The sequence below is a fragment of the Schistocerca cancellata genome, chromosome 4, assembly GCF_023864275.1.
Source record: "Schistocerca cancellata isolate TAMUIC-IGC-003103 chromosome 4, iqSchCanc2.1, whole genome shotgun sequence".
Taxonomy (NCBI): domain Eukaryota; kingdom Metazoa; phylum Arthropoda; class Insecta; order Orthoptera; family Acrididae; genus Schistocerca; species Schistocerca cancellata.
Genome location: NC_064629.1, coordinates 225,477,512 through 225,497,119, shown reverse-complemented (window position 1 = coordinate 225,497,119; position 19,608 = coordinate 225,477,512). Strand labels below are relative to the sequence as shown.

The 19,608-nt window shown below is 46.4% G+C and overlaps 1 protein-coding gene across 1 annotated transcript in view; it reads right to left on the bottom strand.

The window, feature by feature from the left end:
- Nucleotides 1-19,608, bottom strand: part of LOC126184034 (nose resistant to fluoxetine protein 6-like) — a 397,821-nt gene that overhangs the window by 363,754 nt on the left and 14,459 nt on the right. The window contains exon 2 of the mRNA XM_049926391.1: nucleotides 18,703-18,782. Within this exon, the coding sequence (XP_049782348.1) occupies nucleotides 18,703-18,782 (80 nt within the window). The remainder of the gene's footprint in view (nucleotides 1-18,702; nucleotides 18,783-19,608) is intronic.

Sequence of the window (19,608 nt, the reverse complement as noted above, 5' to 3'; positions counted from 1 at the left end):
GTGCACCACGTAAAGCAGTGTCAGCCTTGGCTGACCTTGGGTGGGTTACCGTCCTGTTCTGCCGAGCGCTGTTGACAAACGGGGCGCACTCAACCCTTGTGAGATCAGTTGAGGAGCTGCTTGACTGAGAAGTAGCGGTTCCGGTCATGAAAGCTGACAACCGCTGGGCGAACGGTGTGTCCCTTCATATCTGTATACAATGACGCACATCGGCCGAGGAGGACACGGCAGTCGGTCGGTATCGTTGGGCCTTCCGAGGCCTGTTCTGACGAAGTTTATAAGGTATAAAGTATGTTTGAATATTTCCCTCGCCCGTTTTCATAGCCTATATGATCACACATGTATTTACATTATATTACCGATTTCGCGACAATATTACTCTATACGATTGTGTTACACAGTTGTATCTGACTCTATCTCAGCGTGACTGTTACAAACATCTTCTTGAATCAACTGCTTCTAAAAATGGATTGTATAGTGGATCTTCTACGTGTAAGCTACTTGAACTGCACAGTGTACTTCACATTCAATTGATTTGGACAGCCATATGGACCTGAGTCGAAACAAGGCCCCGGGAGTAGACAACATTCCATTAGAACTACTGACGGCCTTGAGAGAGCGAGTCCTGACAAAACTCTACCATCTGGTGAGCAAGATGTATGAGACAGGCGAAATACCCTCAGACTTCAAGAAGAATATAATAATTCAAATCCCAAAGAAAGCAGGTGCTGACAGATGTGAAAATTACCGAACGATCAGTTTAATAAGTCACAGCTGCAAAACACTAACGCGAATTCTTTACAGACGAATGGAAAAACTGGTAGAAGCCGACCTCGGGGAAGATCAGTTTGGATTCTGTAGAAATGTTGGAACACGTGAGGCAATACTGACCCTACGACTTATCTTAGAAGCTAGATTAAGGAAAGGCAAACCTACGTTTCTAGCATTTGTAGACTTAGAGAAAGCTTTTGGCAATGTTGACTGGAATACTCTTTCAAATTCTGAAGGTGGCAAGGGTAAAATACAGCGAGCGAAGGGCTATTTACAATTTGTACAGAAACCAGATGGCAGTTATAAGAGTCGAGGGGCATGAAAGGGAAGCAGTGGTTGGGAAGGGAGTGAGACAGGGCTGTAGCCTCTCCCCGATGTTATTCAATCTGTATATTGAGCAAGCAGTGAGGGAAACAAAAGAAAAATTCGGAGTAGGTATTAAAATCCATGGAGAAGAAATAAAAACTTTGAGGTTCGCCAATGACATTGTCATTCTGTCAGAGACAGCAAAGGACTTGGAAGAGCAGTTGAACGGAATGGACCGTGTCATGAAAGGAGGGTATAAGATGAACATCAGCAAAAGCAAAACGAGGATAATGGAATGTAGTCGAATTAAGTCAGGTGATGCTGAGGGAATTAGACTAGGAAATGAGACTCTTAAAGTAGTAAAGGAGTTTTGCTATTTGCGGAGCAAAATAACTGATGATGGTCGAAGTAGAGAGGATATCAAATGTAGACTGGCAATGGCAAGGAAAGCATTTCTGAAAAAAAGAAATTTGTTAACATCGAGTATAGATTTAAGTGTCAGGAAGTCGTTTCTGAAAGTATTTGTATGGAGCGTAGCCATGTATGGAAGTGAAACATGGAAGATAACTAGTTTGGACAAGAAAAAATTAGAAGTTTTCGAAATGTGGTGCTACAGAAGAATGCTGAAGATTAGATGGGTAGATCATATAACTAATGAGGAGGTATTGAATAGGATTGGGGAGATGAGAAGTTTGTGGCACAACTTGACCAGAAGAAGGGATCGATTGGTAGGACATGTTCTGAGGCATCAAGGGATCACCAATTTAGTATTGGAGGGCAGCGTGGAGGGTAAAAATCGTAGGGGGAGACCAAGAGATGAATACACTAAGCAGATTCAGAAGGATGTAGGTTGCAGTAGGTACTGGGAGATGAAGAAGCTTGCACAGGATAGAGTAGCATGGAGAGCTGCATCAAACCAGTCTCAGGACTGAAGACCACAACAACAACAATGTTCCTGTTTCACCTGAACACAATTTGAACTAGAATAAATGAGAAACCAGTGGCTATACTGTATATAAACGCACAGCGTAAGCGAATTGCACTTCGTTAGAGCTTGTGGCATCATAATATTATGAGACAACGAGAAAATTTCTCGTCCTGACATTGGGTGACTGTTTCTTGTAGATTATAAATGAATTTACTCCTCCACGTAGTCCCCCTTTTAGATCAGTGAATTCTGCGCTAAGTTGTTCTAATTAACATATTCTGTCCTTGAAGAGCTATTTCGAAAATGTTCTAACGATCCCGTCGTCACGTGACGTGAAACCCTTTTCGAAATTTCTGCAAAACAGAAATGTAATTTTTGTGAGATCCGTCTTTCCAAATAGACGTCTTGGGCATTAACTTTATTAATATTAAATGTTTGGAAATTCCTCTTAGCCGCCCGCTGTGGCCGAGTGGTTCTAGACGCTTCAGTCATGATATTAATATTATGTTTTGGATTTCAGAGCTATACAGGTATTTCAAAAACACTTATACAAACTTTTCCCGCGCGGGTACGCCGCCTCTTGCCACGGTTTGCGTGGCTCCCCCCGACGGAGGCTCGAGTCCTCCCTCGGGCATGGGTGTGTGCGTTGTCCTTAGCGTAAGTTAGTTTAAGTTAGATTAAGTAGTGTGTAAGCCTAGCGACCGATGACCTCAGCAGTTTGGTCCCATGGGAACTTACCACGACCACAAACGTTTGGGTCTGCGGCTCGTGGTCGTGCGGTAGCGTTCTCGCTTCCCGCGCCCCGGTTCCCGGGTTGGATTCCCGACGAGGTCAGGGATTTTCTCTGCCTCGTGATGACTGGGTGTTGTGTGATGTCCTTAGGTTAGTTAGGTTTTAGTAGTTCTAAGTTCTAGGGGACTGATGACCATATATGGTAAGTCCCATAGTGCTCAGAGCCATTTGAACCATTTGAACAAACGTTTGGGACAGGTTTCTTACACCAAAACAAGGAAATTGTTTATATGAACATACTCTCGAAAATCCTTCGTTTTCTAGTTGCCAATGAAAGTTGATGCTCAGCGGCTTTCCAGGTATAAGCCAACTACTTCAGGTATCTATGCACCCGTTTGACTTATTGTATCTAATGAAGTTGTGCTGTCAGGGACATCTTTTTTACATTGTACAAGTATTCCAGTCAACATTGTCAAAAGCTTTCTCTAAGTCTACAAATGCTACAAACGTAGGTTTGCCTTTCCTTAATCTTTCTTCTAAGATAAGTCGTAAGGTCAGTATTGCCTTACGTGTTCCAGCATTTCTACGGAATCCAAACTGATCTTCCCCGAGGTCGGCTTCTACTAGTTTTTCCATTCGTCTGTAAAGAATTCGTGTTAGTATTTTGCAGCTGTGGCTTATTAAACTGATTGTTCGGTAATTTTCACATCTGTCAACACCTGCTTTCTTTGGGATTGAAATTATTATATTCTTCTTGAAGTCTGAGGGTATTTCGCCTGTCTCATACATCTTGCTCACCAGATGGTAGAGTTTTGTCAGTACTGGCTCTCCCAAGGCCGTCAGTAGTTCTAATGGAATGTTGTCTACTCCGGGGGCCTTGTTTCGACTCAAGTCTTTCAGTGCTCTGTCAAACTCTTCACACAGTATCGCAGGAACATGCCAGCATTAAATTACTTATTTTGATAAACATCTCGCCTAATAACCTGGTCCACTTTGACAGATGTGAAAATACAGCCGTTTGTAACGTGAAAAGCGATACGGAATATTTCCTGCCGTCGAGCGAGGAGGAGCGGTGGCGAGACACGGGACTAGCATTCTGGTTACGGAGTTGCAGATCACCGTCTAACCATCCCGATTTATGTCTTGTGCAGTTTCACTAAATGGACTAAAGCAAATGTCGCGACGATGCTTTTGAAAAGATCTTGGTCGATGTCTCTCCCCATTCTTTTCCAATCAGAGCTTTTGCTCTGTTGGTCCCGGTGGAGGTTCGAGTCCTCCCTCGGGCATGGGTGTGTGTGTTTGTCCTTAGTATAATTAAGGTTAAATAGTGTGTAAGCTTAGGGACTGATAACCTTAGCAGTTAAGTCCCATAAGATTTCACACACATTAAATTTTGCTCCGTCACTAATGGCCTAGTCGTAGCCGGGACGGTTAGCATCAATATTCCATTCCTAGTGTTTCCTGCCACCGACGGGCAACATGAGCCTGTTGCACTTCTTTATCCTGGAACGCAAGTGCGTAGTTAATTACCAAACCAAGTGCTTCAACCTTGCTGACGTTACTGTCTGGTAGACATATGCTCGCAATAATGACGTATAAATAATTTCACTGTACAAAAGACCACACTGGTCGCTTTGGGGCGCTGTAGATACAGTAGGACTGTTACCAGGCGGCCATGTGACTGTCCGCCGCTGACTTAAGTAACAGCAGTGAGTTGTTGTGCACTGTCTGATAAAGGAATTCGGGCACTCTCTGTAATGTGGAGTTGACGACGAGTTGACGACGAGTTGACGACGAGTTGACGACGAGTTGACGACGAGTTGACGACGAGTTGACGACGAGTTGACGACGAGTTGACGACGAGTTGACGACTAGTTGACGACGAGTTGACGACGAGTTGACGACGAGTTGACGACTAGATGACGACTAGATGACGACTAGATGACGACGGGAGGCGGACCCGCGAGGATAAAAGGAGGTGGATAGTGTTATGTTGTCAGTAGAGAAGCAGTAACAGCACAATGGGTCGGTCAGGAGTGCTCAGTGACATCGAACGTGGACTACTCATTAAATGTCATCCAAATTGTTACGGCGGAAAGTCAAGCGCCGGCACACCAGTCGTGAACGATAGAGCAGAGAGGGCTGTGAGAGGACGTCAGGCAATAGCACGCTGTCCGAACGCTTTCCAGGACGACAATGTGACAGTAGCGGACATAAGGGCTGCGCCTGGCTGGTCGCGGCCGAGTCGTACAACAGCTTCAAGATTAGGCACTTGCATAGCAGCGACTTAGGAATCGTTCATACTAGAGATGGGGGATCCGCTCTTGAACTAATTCATAGAGTTCAATCTTTCAAAGGAGTGAACAATCAGTGATTCAGAAAAAAAGAACGGTAGCTCCAAACGTTTCCCACGGCAGAGAGAGAGAGAGAGAGAGAGAGAGAGAGAGAGAGAGAGAGAGACGGAGCATATCAGCAGCGCCTCTGCTGGTCACAGCACAGTGCACGCCACACAACACAGCCAGCGCCGGCCTCTGCCCTGCTTCTACCTTGGCTGCCTGCATTGCGCAGTGCCCCATTGGATTTTGTGTTTTACATATGCCGTGGCGTCTCTGTGCGTCGTCTCCCGCGCAGTGTCTGCCGCAGCGTAACTTCGCATCGCACCTGTCGGCGATCGTTTCAGTCGCACGTCCTGCCCTCTGGGCAGTTTATGCGAGCAACAGGACAGAGAGCCACCTAGCGGATAACATAGGAACTACTTGCAAAAACCCGCTCGCAAGGGAACGAACTATTTGTCTCGGAGCGGGTGAGTTCACTGCTACCCCCTCCCTCGGAACTCGCCCGCTCAACGCTCGCCCCACCGTCTCGACTCTAGCCAGAGCGTCGAGCAAAGCGACTCAGGTGTCACTGTGGTCTCTGCGGTCTCAGCTCACGCAGTAATACAGCTCGCGGCTCGACCTGCTCGACTCAGCGCCTCTGCATCGGAGTTCGTCCCCACTGGATATTGTTCTTCGTAGTAATGCCGCTATGTATATTACATTATTATGTTATGTATACATCAATTGTTTTTATTTTATTTTTATTTGTTTAAACTGATTATATTAGGTTCCTGATGACTCCTCTTACTATAGGATTTTTATTATAGACACTCGAATTTACGCTTTAATTACGAGCGAACCGATAAACGTATCGCAAAATGTGATACACCAATATTTTCCTTGTTTTATTCTGCGTAAGGCTATATGCAGCACTTTCGTTTTACAGTCAAATTTATATTTTTTTTTCTTATTCTGGTACGGATTTTGCGATTTTAGGCGTCTTCGAAAGGAAACGTTCACTTTAAAAATATATGGCTTGCGATGTATTTGTATGAGGTTAATGAAATTTTAATACGTTATAGCCAAATATATTGTTAATGTAAATCTCAAGTTACAACATTTTCCGATCACCCAAAAAACCACGATAGTGCAAAATAAATCAATAATCAAAAACTTTGTCATATCGTGGAAATTTCAATAAACAATACAAAATTCTTACTCAATATCTGTGTTACTTCAAAATAGGATCAAATAAGATCAAAATACAGGTATAGTACTGGAATAAACCAAGTTTAAAGGGCAATGTGCCTTCCATTTATTTTATATTGTAAATGAGTGGTGAGTCATGAAAAAGAGCTAATTCATTTCAGGGAGTGAACAGTTCTGATCCAATCTCTGAAAAGAACAGTTTTGCCCATCTCTAGTTCATACTGAAGAAGCTTGTTTATTTTGTCTGTTGCTCCTTGCTTGCGACACATGTGTGTAACACAAAGTTAAGTATTGAGATTTTTCACTCTGCAGCGGAGTGTGCGCTGATATGAAACTTCCTGGCAGATTAAAACTGTGTGCTGGGCCGAGACCCGAACTCGGGACCTTTGCCTTTCTCGGGCAAGTGCTCTACCAACTGAGCCACCCAAGCACGACTCACGCCCCGTCCTCACAGCTTTACTTCTGCCAGTACCTCGTCTCCTACCTTCCAAACTTTACAGAAGCTCTCCTGCTTGGATAGCTCAGTTGGTAGAGCACTTGTCCGCGAAAGGCAAAGGTCCCGAGTTCGAGTCTCGGCCCGGCACACAGTTGTAATCTGCCAGGAAGTTTCAAAACTACGATTTGTTTGAATGTTGTCTAGCGATCCGAGAAAGCAGGTTTCCTAAACACCTCATATTTGACTGCTAGACCGGGTTTAGCGCAAATATCAAATCCATCAGGGAATTTGCAATCCTTCTAAAGCTGCCCAAACCAACTGTTCGTGATGTGACTGTGAAGTGGAAACGTGAAAGAAGAACCACAGCTAAACCGGTACCAGGTAGACAGGATGTACTAACGGATGGGGTCCGTCGGGCACTGCAGATGATGGTTGTAAAAAATCGCATAAAACCAGCGGAACGTATCACCGGCGAGTTCCGAAGTGCTACTAGCAATCCAGGTAGCAGAATTACGGTGTACATGGAATTAAAGACAAGACATCACCGAACAGTGTATGCCTGGAAACGAGTGATGTGGAGTGATGAAGCGCACTACATTCTGTGATTCTCTTGTAAGGATTTGGGTCTGACGAATGTCAGGAGAACTTTACCTACCAATAGAGAAGTACAGATGGGATTGTGTTACGATACGGGAACGCTCTTCCTGGTCACAGTTTGTTCCCCTTATTGCGCTTAACAGAACGCTGAATGTGGAAGACTATGGACACAGTTTATAGCCTTGGGTACTGCGTGGAGTAGTGGGACAGTTCGGAAGCGATTGCATGAGCATGACAATGCACACTGTAAAGCAGCGTCTGTGAGACAATCGTTTGTGGACAGTAACATTCCTGAAACGGACTAACCTGCCCAGAGTCCCGATCTGAACCCAGTGGACCACTTCTGGGATGAACTAGAACGTCGACTTCGCTCGAGGCCCCAGCATCCTGCATAACTGTCTTCTCTGATTTCGGCTCTTGGGAAAGAATGGGCTGCCAGTCCTCCAAATACATACCATCACATTACTGAAAGTGTCCCAGCATATTAAAGTCGTCATGAACGTGAAGTATGGACACACATCATATTAATATCTTCCAGTAAGTGTCCAGGTAGTTTTTCCCAGGATAGTGTATCTACCAATCGGCCAAATTTAATCACAGTTGTCATCTGCGTCAACGTGGAGACATGATAGAACGTTAGAAAGAAGGAATCGTGCTTGTAAATGCCCAGAACCAAAAAATGGTTCAAATGGCTCTGAGCACTATGGGATTTAACATCTGAGGTCATCAGTCCCCTAGAACTTAGAACTACTTAAACCTAACTAACCTAAGGACATCGCACACATCCATGCCCGAGGCAGGATTCGAACCTGCGACCGTAGCAGTCGCGCGGTTTCGGACTGAAGCGCCTAGAACCGTTCAGCCACTGCGGCCGGCTGAATGAAGTTACGCAGTTAGTTTGTACACGAATGTAGACTTTCCAACATGTCTGTAAAATATGGTGTATGAATCGCAACTATGTAACATGGCCTTGTAACAGTGGAAAAACAGTGGTAGTACATAAACCCTGACCGAAATGGACCGGAGACGAGTGTCTTGCCTTGTCAATAACAGTCGGCTTTAAGCCCGACCGGAAATGTTGTTTTCAGTGAATACAGACCCATCTGAACCCGTTTACGAGCAAATTTTGTGAAGAGGACACTGGTGTTCAAAATTAAAGCACCAGACGGAAGTTTGCAGGGAAGCGATTATCTTGCCCTAAAACAGTATAAACAGGTAATAGTAAAGTAGAAACAATGTAAAGAATACAGAACCTAAACAGCTGCAACAAGCATAACTGTAGACAAAAACGTTCTTTGTTTTTTCCAATTTTACGGATTTGCGCACCAATTCTGACAGCTGGTTAATGTCTTTGGAATGGGGTGTGACCAACTCTGAGGGACTCATCTGCGAAAAGAACATTGGTCCACTGCTTGTCCGCCCAGGTGGCATGTTGACGGCTCCAGTCTAGACGTTCCCTTCTGTGACGAAACGTCAGAAGTATTCATGCAGCGAGTCTCAGACAATAAAGGCCACTCTGCCGAAGGCTTCTGGGCACCGTTTGTCTCGATACAACACGTCCAGTGGATCCTGCGAGCTCCCAGACCAGTTGCCGTGTACTACTAAGGCGGTACTGTCATGCCCTTACAGCCAAATAACGGTCCGCTCTTCTGAAGTCGCATTTGGTCGGCCCTGCCCTGGTTTTCAGGATACAGTTTCGGTCTTTATAAACAGTCGCCATATCTGAGAAACGATAGAACGATTCACACTAAGCCATCAGGCCAAATCAGTTTCCGACTGTTATGCTTCCTTTCTCTCTATGGCACTTCACCGCAAAGAGTCTGGTAAGTATCTTCTGTGCCATAATGACCACCTGTAACAGTGTACACAGCCATTGTAATGTGGGACTACCAGGCAAACACTACCTCGTTCCATAGGTGCCCTGAAGTCATCGTTGGCATGGTTGTCAGTTGGCCGGAATGCCTTCTTGGCAGAACACGATCGTACGGACATCTGGTTGACAGTTTGTATGATTATATCGTGAATTAGATACAGGTCGGGGAAAAAGCGGTTTCATTACAATGAAATGAAATGAATAGCCTTAGCTGCATACAGGCGTTCATATAAGTCAACGGGGATAGTAGAAAATGTGTGCCCCGACCGGGTGTCGAACCCGGGCTCTCCTGCTTACATGGCAGGCCACAGAGGATAGTGCGACTGCAGGGACTTATCTCTGGCACACCTACCGTGAGACCCCCATTCACAGCTTATTGTCCTGCACTATATTCCTAGTGTCCCTGCCCATCATACTCATTACTCGCGGCTTTACCGCCGATTCCCGTATGAGTTCGGGCATTGTTTGTGCATCCGCACAGAAGAAGATGGTCAAATGGCCGGTGAGCCTTAACTGTACAGGGCGGTCAGAAAATGTGTGAAATGCTTGTAGGGATGTTACGGGGAAGGTTGTACTGAGGCATAAATGTTAAGAAAGAAATTCGATAGTTGCTCCGTTTCCGAGTTATTTAGCTTAGAATTTAGGCAATCGGGGCGTCGCGCGCTCACATTCAAGCGGCCTTCCAGGGGCGGTGTTGCCCAACGAGTGGTTCAAATGGCTCTGAACACTATGGGACTTAGCATCTGAGGTCCTCAGTCCCCTACAACTTAGAACTACTTAAATCTAACTAACCTAAGGACATCACACACATCCATGCCCGAGGCAGGATTCGAACCGGCGACCTTAGCGGCTACGCGGTTCTAAACTGACGCGCCTCGAACCGCTCGGCCATACCGGCCGGACCCAACGAGTGCTTTGTCTCGTTAGCTGAAACTTGAATTTACGCGCGCGACGATCTGATTGGCTAACTTCAATGCTAAATAACTCGGAAACGGCGCAACGTATCGCATTTTTTCCTAACAGTCATATCTCAGTACAACCCGCGGTGCAACATCCATACAAGCGTTTCAGACATTTTCACATTTTCTGACCACACTATATATATACACTCCTGGAAATTGAAATAAGAACACCGTGAATTCATTGTCCCAGGAAGGGGAAACTTTATTGACACATTCCTGGGGTCAGATACATCACATGATCACACTGACAGAACCACAGGCACATAGACACAGGCAACAGAGCATGCACAATGTCGGCACTAGTACAGTGTATATCCACCTTTCGCAGCAATGCAGGCTGCTATTCTCCCATGGAGACGATCGTAGAGATGCTGGATGTAGTCCTGTGGAATGGCTTGCCATGCCATTTCCACCTGGCGCCTCAGTTGGACCAGCGTTCGTGCTGGACGTGCAGACCGCGTGAGACGACGCTTCATCTAGTCCCAAACATGCTCAATGGGGGACAGATCCGGAGATCTTGCTGGCCAGGGTAGTTGACTTACACCTTCTAGAGCACGTTGGGTGGCACGGGATACATGCGCACGTGCATTGTCCTGTTGGAACAGCAAGTTCCCTTGCCGGTCTAGGAATGGTAGAATGATGGGTTCGATGATGGTTTGGATGTACCGTGCACTATTCAGTGTCCCCTCGACGATCACCAGTGGTGTACAGCCAGTGTAGGAGATCGCTCCCCACACCATGATGCCGGGTGTTGGCCCTGTGTGCCTCGGTAGTATGCAGTCCTGATTGTGGCGCTTACCTGCACGGCGCCAAACACGCATACGACCATCATTGGCACCAAGGCAGAAGCGACTCTCATCGCTGATGACGACACGTCTCCATTCGTCCCTCCATTCACGCCTGTCGCGACACCACTGGAGGCGGGCTGCACGATGTTGGGGCGTGAGCGGAAGACGGCCTAACGGTGTGCGGGACCGTAGCCCAGCTTCATGGAGACGGTTGCGAATGGTCCTCGCCGATACCCCAGGAGCAACAGTGTCCCTAATTTGCTGGGAAGTGGCGGTGCGGTCCCCTACGGCACTGCGTAGGATCCTACGGTCTTGGCGTGCATCCGTGCGTCGCTGCGGTCCGGTCCCAGGTCGACGGGCACGTGCACCTTCCGCCGACCACTGGTGACAACATCGATGTACTGTGGAGACCTCACGCCCCACGTGTTGAGCAATTCGGCGGTACGTCCACCCGGCCTCCCGCATGCCCACTATACGCCCTCGCTCAAAGTCCATCAACTGCACATACGGTTCACGTCCACGCTGTCGCGGCATGCTACCAGTGTTAAAGACTGTGATGGAGCTCCGTATGCCACGGCAAACTGGCTGACACTGACGGCGGCGGTGCACAAATGCTGCGCAGCTAGCGCCTTTCGACGGCCAACACCGCGGTTCCTGGTGTGTCCGCTGTGCCGTGCGTGTGATCATTGCTTGTACAGCCCTCTCGCAGTGTCCAGAGCAAGTATGGTGGGTCTGACACACCGGTGTCAATGTGTTCTTTTTTCCATTTCCAGGAGTGTATATATCGGGTGAGTCACCTAACATATTACCGCTGGACATATTTCGTAAACCACATCAAATACTGACGAATCGATTCCACAGACCGAACGTGAGGAGAGGGGCTAATGTAATTGGTTAATACAAACCATAAAAAAATGCATGGAAGTATGTTTTTAACACAAACCTACGTTTTTTTAAATGGAACCCCATTAGTTTTGTTTGCACATCTGAACATATAAACAAATACGTAATCAGTGCCGTTCGTGGCATTGTAAAATGTTAATTACATCCGGAGATATTGTAACCTAAAGTTGACGCATGAGTACCACTCCTCCGCTGTTCGATCGTGTGTATCGGAGAGCACCGAATTACGTAGGGATCCAAAGGGAACGGTGATGGACCTTAGGTACAGAAGAGACTGGAACAGCACATTACGTCCACATGCTAACATCTTTTTATTGGTCTTTTTCACTGACGCACATGTACATTACCATGAGGGGTGAGGTACACGTACAAACGTGGTTTCCGTTTTCAATTACGGAGTGGAATAGAGTGTGTCCCGACATGTCAGGCCAATAGATGTTCAATGTGGTGCCCATCATTTGCTGCACACAATTGCAATCTCTGGCGTAATGAATGTCGTACACGCCGCACTACATCTGGTGTAATGTCGCCGCAGGCTGCCACAATACGTTGTTTCATATCCTCTGGGGTTGTACGCACATCACGGTACACATTCTCCTTTAACATACCCCACAGAAAGAAGTCCAGAGGTGTAAGATCAGGAGAATGGGCTGGCCAATTTATGCGTCCTCCACGTCCTATGAAACGCCCGTCGAACATCCTGTCAAGGGTCAGCCTAGTGTTAATTGCGGAATGTGCAGGTGCACCATCATGCTGATACCACATACGTCGACGCGTTTCCAGTGGGACACACTCTATTCCACTTCGTAACTAAAAACGGAAACCACGTGTGTACGTTTACCTCACCCCTCATGGTAATGTACATGTGCGTCAGTGAAAAAGACCAATAAAAAGGTGTTAGCATGTGGACGTAATGTGATGTTCCAGTCTCTTCTGTACCTAAGGTCCATCACCGTTCCCTTTGGATCCCTACATAATTCGGTGCTCTCCGATACACACAATCGAACAACGGAGGAGTGGTACTCAAGCGTCAACTTTAGGTTACAATATCTCCGGATATTTTACAATGCAACAAACGGCACTGATTACGTATTTGTTTATATGTTCAGATGTGCTAACAAAACTAACGGGGTTCCATTTAAAAAAAACGTAGGTTTGTGTTAAAAAAACATACTTCCGTGCATTTTTTTATGGTTTGTATTAACCAATTACACTAGCCCCTCTCCTCACGTTCGGTCTGTGGAATCGATTCGTCAGTATTTAATGTGGTTTACGAAATATATCCAGCGGTAACGTTAAGTGACTCATATAGGGTGTCCCAGCTATCTCGTCCACCCAAAATATCTCTGGAACAATAACAGCTATTGGAAAACGACTTTCACCGGTATCAGTGTAGGGCTGGGGCCCATGAATGTACATATTTGGAAACATTCTAAAACTAAAGCATATGTGTTTTTTAAACAAACGTATGTTTTTTTAAATGGACCTCCTATATTTTTTTTCAGCAATCAATAGCATGACAAAGCACATACACAATGGCGTTGATTGCATCGCAATATTCCCATTACATCCCGAGACATTGAGACGCGAAGTTGACGCTTGAAACACCCGACATGCGCTGCTAGCGCACGTCCTGAGGCTCAGGCGTGAATCCCATGCTGCCCGTAATCGCGATGTGATTGACATGTGTAATCACACCTCCACACTTATCAAGAGGTCCGAAACGAATAATACGGTCTGCTGCCATCCTGCATTAACGTCGTACATTCCAGCAGGTATTTATCCCATAGGCTAGGGGTGATGCGGTTCTGTAACATATCTGTGTACCGCAACGTTAGTCACAAAGTTAACTTCGCTTATCGTTAATCCGTTACTAAAAAGGTAATTCCGTTCAACGTTAAAACTTTACTGTAGATCTAACGCAAGTGACAATCATTCACTCGTAATAGTAAAATTCATGTTGATGGATTTAGTGAAAAGAGCAAGTGGACTAAAGGTTTAACCGTTGTTTAGGTAAAAAAGTTTTGATTTGGGAAGTTCAAGTAGGATATAGAAGATGAATGTAAACATGTTTAACCAATTAATTTTATTATCACATAATTATCAATGTTACGTTTATCTAATGCGTTAATTGACAAATTGTTGCAAACAAATGTTTCTTAACATCACTGGGTAAAATGGCCCTTTGTAGAAACTTCCACTGTGATACCAGCACTACATACTTAACATAGCGTTCACATCTCCTGCCCAAAGTGATGCCCATTGGCTTGCATACATAGGGTCACTCTGCGGATGAAGGATGCCCTACTTCGTGCTACTGTTTTCTCTTTGATGGCTGTACAAGCATCAATAATGCGTTGCTTCATGTCCTCTGGCGTTGTTGGTCCATGTTGGTAAACAGCATCCTTCACTGCTCCCTAAAGAAAATAATCCAGCGGTGTAAGGTCCGTGCAAGAGGGAAACCATTTTGTGCTTATGAGAGTTGATGGCAGCAGACCGTATTATTCGTTTCGGACCTCTTGATAAGTGTGGAGGTGTGATTACACATGTCAATCACATCGCGATTACGGGCAGCATGGGGCTCACGCCTGAGACTCAGGACGTGCGCTAGTAGCGCATGTCGGGTGTTTCAAGCGTCAACTTCGCGTCTCAATATCTCGGGATGTAATGGGAATATTGCGATGCAATCAACGCCATTGTGTATGTGTTTTGTCATGCTATGGATTGCTGAAGAAAAAATATAGGATGTCCATTTAAAAAAACTTAAGTTTGTGTTGAAAAACACATATGCTTTCGTTTTAGAATGTTTCCAAATATGTACATTCATGGGACCCAGCCCTACATTGATACCGGTGAAAGTCGTTGTCCAATAGCTGTTATTGTTCCAGAGATATTTTGGGTGGACAAGATAGCTGGGACACCCTGTATATATATATACGTCCGGAAGAACACATACCATTTTCATATATACACTCCTGGAAATTGAAATAAGAACACCGTGAATTCATTGTCCCAGGAAGAGGAAACGTTATTGACACGTTCCTGGGGTCAGATACAACACATGATCACACTGACAGAACCACAGGCACATAGACACAGGCAACAGAGCATGCACAATGTCGGCACTAGTACAGTGTATATCCACCTTTCGCAGCAATGCAGGCTGCTATTCTCCCATGGAGACGATAGTAGAGATGCTGGATGTAGTCCTGTGGAACGGCTTGCCATGCCATTTCCACCTGGCGCCTCAGTTGGACCAGCGTTCGTGCTGGACGTGCAGACCGCGTGAGACGACGCTTCATCCAGTCCCAAACATGCTCAATGGGGGACAGATCCGGAGATCTTGCTGGCCAGGGTAGTTGACTTACACCTTCTAGAGCACGTTGGGTGGCACGGGATACATGCGGACGTGCATTGTCCTGTTGGAACAGCAAGTTCCCTTGCCGGTCTAGGAATGGTAGAACGATGGGTTCGATGACGGTTTGGATGTACCGTGCACTATTCAGTGTCCCCTCGACGATCACCAGTGGTGTACAGCCAGTGTAGGAGATCGCTCCCCACACCATGATGCCGGGTGTTGGCCCTGTGTGCCTCGGTCGTATGCAGTCCTGATTGTGGCGCTCACCTGCACGGCGCCAAACACGCATACGACCATCATTGGCACCAAGGCAGAAGCGAATCTCATCGCTGAAGACGACACGTCTCCATTCGTCCCTCCATTCACGCCTGTCGCGACACCACTGGAGGCGGGCTGCACGATGTTGGGGCGTGAGCGGAAGACGGCCTAACGGTGTGCGAGACCGTAGCCCAGCTTCATGGAGACGGTTGCGAATGGTCCTCGCCGATACCCCAGGAGCAACAGTGTCCCTAATTTGCTGGGAAGTGGCGGTGCGGTCCCCTACGGCACTGCGTAGGATCCTACGGTCTTGGCGTGCATCCGTGCGTCGCTGCGGTCCGGTCCCAGGTCGACGGGCACGTGCACCTTCCGCCGACCACTGGCGACAACATCGATGTACTGTGGAGACCTCACGCCCCACGTGTTGAGCAATTCGGCGGTACGTCCACCCGGCCTCCCGCATACCCACTATACGCCCTCGCTCAAAGTCCGTCAACTGCACATACGGTTCACGTCCACGCTGTCGCGGCATGCTACCAGTGTTAAAGACTGCGATGGAGCTCCGTATGCCACGGCAAACTGGCTGACACTGACGGCGGCGGTGCACAAATGCTGCGCAGCTAGCGCCATTCGACGGCCAACACCGCGGTTCCTGGTGTGTCCGCTGTGCCGTGCGTGTGATCATTGCTTGTACAGCCCTCTCGCAGTGTCCGGAGCAAGTATGGTGGGTCTGACACACCGGTGTCAATGTGTTCTTTTTTCCATTTCCAGGAGTGTATAAAAAGCGGTTTGTTGCTCTAATTTTGGACACCAGTGTAATTTGAGTCGGGTTCCTTGCAAAGGCTATTTCTCGTAGCAGTGCATATAGCTGGACGCCTTCAACCGCCGAAACGACAGAGAAACTGGGCAGTGGTTGACTGGACGTTGTAGCGTGGTCCGACGAGTCACGTTTTTGCCTTGTGTGGAAGATGTAGTTCAGATCTGAGGTGTCTTTTTGTGATGTTTGTGGACTATTTTTCGTATCACGACTTTGACCCATTTTTTCAGGTTATCCGAATGTGATCAGGATGTTTATTTCAACATTATCCTCGACCAAGAGTTATCCTTTATTTTAGAGCTTCATGGTGAGTATGCCACGGAAACAACCATCTTCCAAACGACAACATCCGTTTTCACAGGTCTGCACGCGTACATTCGTGGTTTGACGAACACTGAGGCGCCCCATCCCTTCTCGTCTCACCCGATAAATCACTCGATCTTAATCCTATGGAAAATATCTGTGAGCATTTGGAACAGCTGCGCTGTTTGATAACGCTACGGAATTGAGTAATCAAAGTGTGGCTGGGTACGGCATACCCGAAGAAACTTGTAGCCCATCTTCCTCGCCTAATTGATGTCATTATCAAGGAAAGACACAACATTAGCGTGATGACTCCTGGGGGGTGGGGTCACTACTTTTTTTTCACCGGTGTGCTTATATTACCGTTCCAAACACTTCACGCTTTCTGTAAATTTGTAAGGTGTCAGGCAAATCCAACACCTTCCATGAAAACCCTCCGAATAAATCCTGACATTAATTTAACCAAAGTAATACGATCAACGAGTGAGCAAATGGAATACCACAGACTAACACAAGAACGCCTAAATGCATGTCATACCTTCCCACCGTGAAACAGACGCAGTTCCGAGGGGAGAAACGAGAACACAAGCCGAGAGCATAGTCGTGTAGGCTAGAAGGCATTACGATAAGGGACGGACACCCACCTGCCAGCCGACCGCCAAGACCACCCCCAGCCCATGTTAAAATATAGATCCCTCCAGAAGAATAGTATAGATCTTACGATAACACTAAAAGTGCCACACCAGCTGCAAGTTTCAGCGTGAGACTATACACGTCTCTGTTACGTAGCAAACATTAAAAACATTGCCCCACCACGAAAAGTATAACGTTTCTCATTGGATAGACAGAATTTTTGTAGGCAGAGCTTAAGGTTAACATTGAGACCCTGATTGGTCAGTTGAAAACACAGCCAGATAGCTTTTCTTAAACCAACTTTGGTAAATCGTAAGGAGAAGAGAAAGAGTTGCTTCCGAGACGGCGAGGTGTGTGGAGCTGCGCCGCCCGCCGTTCCCTGACGCTGCCTAAATACCGACAAGGTAATGAACGTACCCGATGCCGCATAAGAGCGCATAAGGGTTCACTCAGAACTGCAGAAGTCTCATCTGTTACACCTCCTTTTTACGTAATACTAGTGCCGATCGTCAATTAAACTTCGTGGTATTCACATTTGCTATTAGAAGTTAAAAATCTGAAACGCGATGATTTTTCTGTTATATAATTATTGAGAAGCCACATCAGCCACTGTAATTTACGACAAGTTAAATAAGTAATTAAAGATAATTGAGGGTCACTGTAGACCATTTTTGATAGTTTTCTCTTTTATGAAACTTAATTTAAACCTAGATTATAGATGTGACATGGCATAGGTCATCCTTCGATCCATTGTAGAACTTGGAAACCCATTCAGGGAATATTTGTTCACTTTTTTGTTGAACGCAGTTGGTTTTTATCATCCTGTATTAAAATATTTCCTTTTATCAATAGTGCAATTTATAAACAATGTTTTGTGAGTAGAATAAAATTTCCAATGGTTAACTTAACTGCTTTTTCGACGTTATTTTACCAGCTAACTAAAAATAGGAAAGCCTTGAACCCCTTCCACTAAATTTAGTTAGTATTAAGATTCTTTTACAGGGAGTGCAGTGGAGCTGACGCTGAAATCATTAAGTATTTGGTTATATCATCGCTAGTCTCACCGAACTCTTCTGAACTCTACATGTCATGTGTGGTCTGGCGTCTCCTTACCAGCAACAGGTCCCAGGTTCAAACTAGTCAATTCCCTAAAAAAAACACGCTCAGAGCGTCGTTGCGCGAAAGTGGTAGGGAGACACGACTTAGAACAAACAGACACCACGCAGAATGTTAGAAATTACTACTGTGCTACGATTACAATAATTTAAAATCGACGCCTATAAACACGCAGCTCATTGAAGGGAACAGTGTGGTGCTGTTGTGTTTTTGCCAGCAAGAACTGGCGCGCATGACGAAGCAGTGGAGCGGGCGGCGAGTGTTGAGTGAAAGGGCGCGGCCAGGCCAGCTGTCGGTGTCTCGCTCCTGACCGCCTTCCGCCGCTGCAGCCGCTAACCAGCAGCAGGCCGCGTCGCTCGGGCCTCCGTGACCTCACACCTGCGTAATCCTCTCAAACATTGCCCTCCTGGCACACCGACCAAGTTTCGCTGGAAGTCTTGTTTGACTGTCCAGTAGCAGGCAGCGGGGAAGGCCCACCTGCCGAAGTCGTCACACGGTGTACACACCTTCAAAATACACTACACGTAATTGCTCCGCATCACGTGCTTACGTGTAAATGAGCCGCCAACCACGCCGCGATTAGGTCACTGACGTCAGTGACCAATCGACTGTGCCTAGTGTGGAGCTCTAACATCCTGAGTATGCTACAAAAACATCAGCCTATGACGTCATCCGCTGACGCAGGAAACTGAACTATTCTCAGCGCTGTCACCCCTATTACAGTAACGGATTTTGTGCCTACTTTAGTTTGTTCAAAATATTTGTCAGAAGAACATACGCAACAGAGGAACACTTTAAAGGAATAAAAAATCCGGTTCAGTTGCAAGTGATCTGTCATTATTACTCCACGGCCGGTTTCTGAAGCTTAAAGCTACATCATCAGGTGGCACCAAATAATCAAAAAAATGTGAAAGTATAGCGGTCGGGCCAGTCAGTCACGGGGGATCAAACCCAAGCGTGGGAGGGCAGGCACAGCAATTGGGATGCCGCCCCCCTAGACAACCGAGAAGGAAGCCCTTGTTCACAGACATGTTGCCAACGTCTCGAGTACGCTGTAGAAGTTTCGCTGGGAAGCCCTTGCACATCGTCTATACAGTCCCAACCCCTCCCCACGCGATTTCCATGTCTTAGGAGCTCTGAAAGACGGTCGTGGCCGTCAATTTGCTTCGGACGAAAAGGTGCGCGACTGTGTACAATCCTGGATTCGTAGACATCCGCAAACCTTTTGTCCACGAAGACAGAGATCATCTTATCTCACAGTGGGATAATTGTATTAACTGTTATGGTGATTACTTTTGAAATA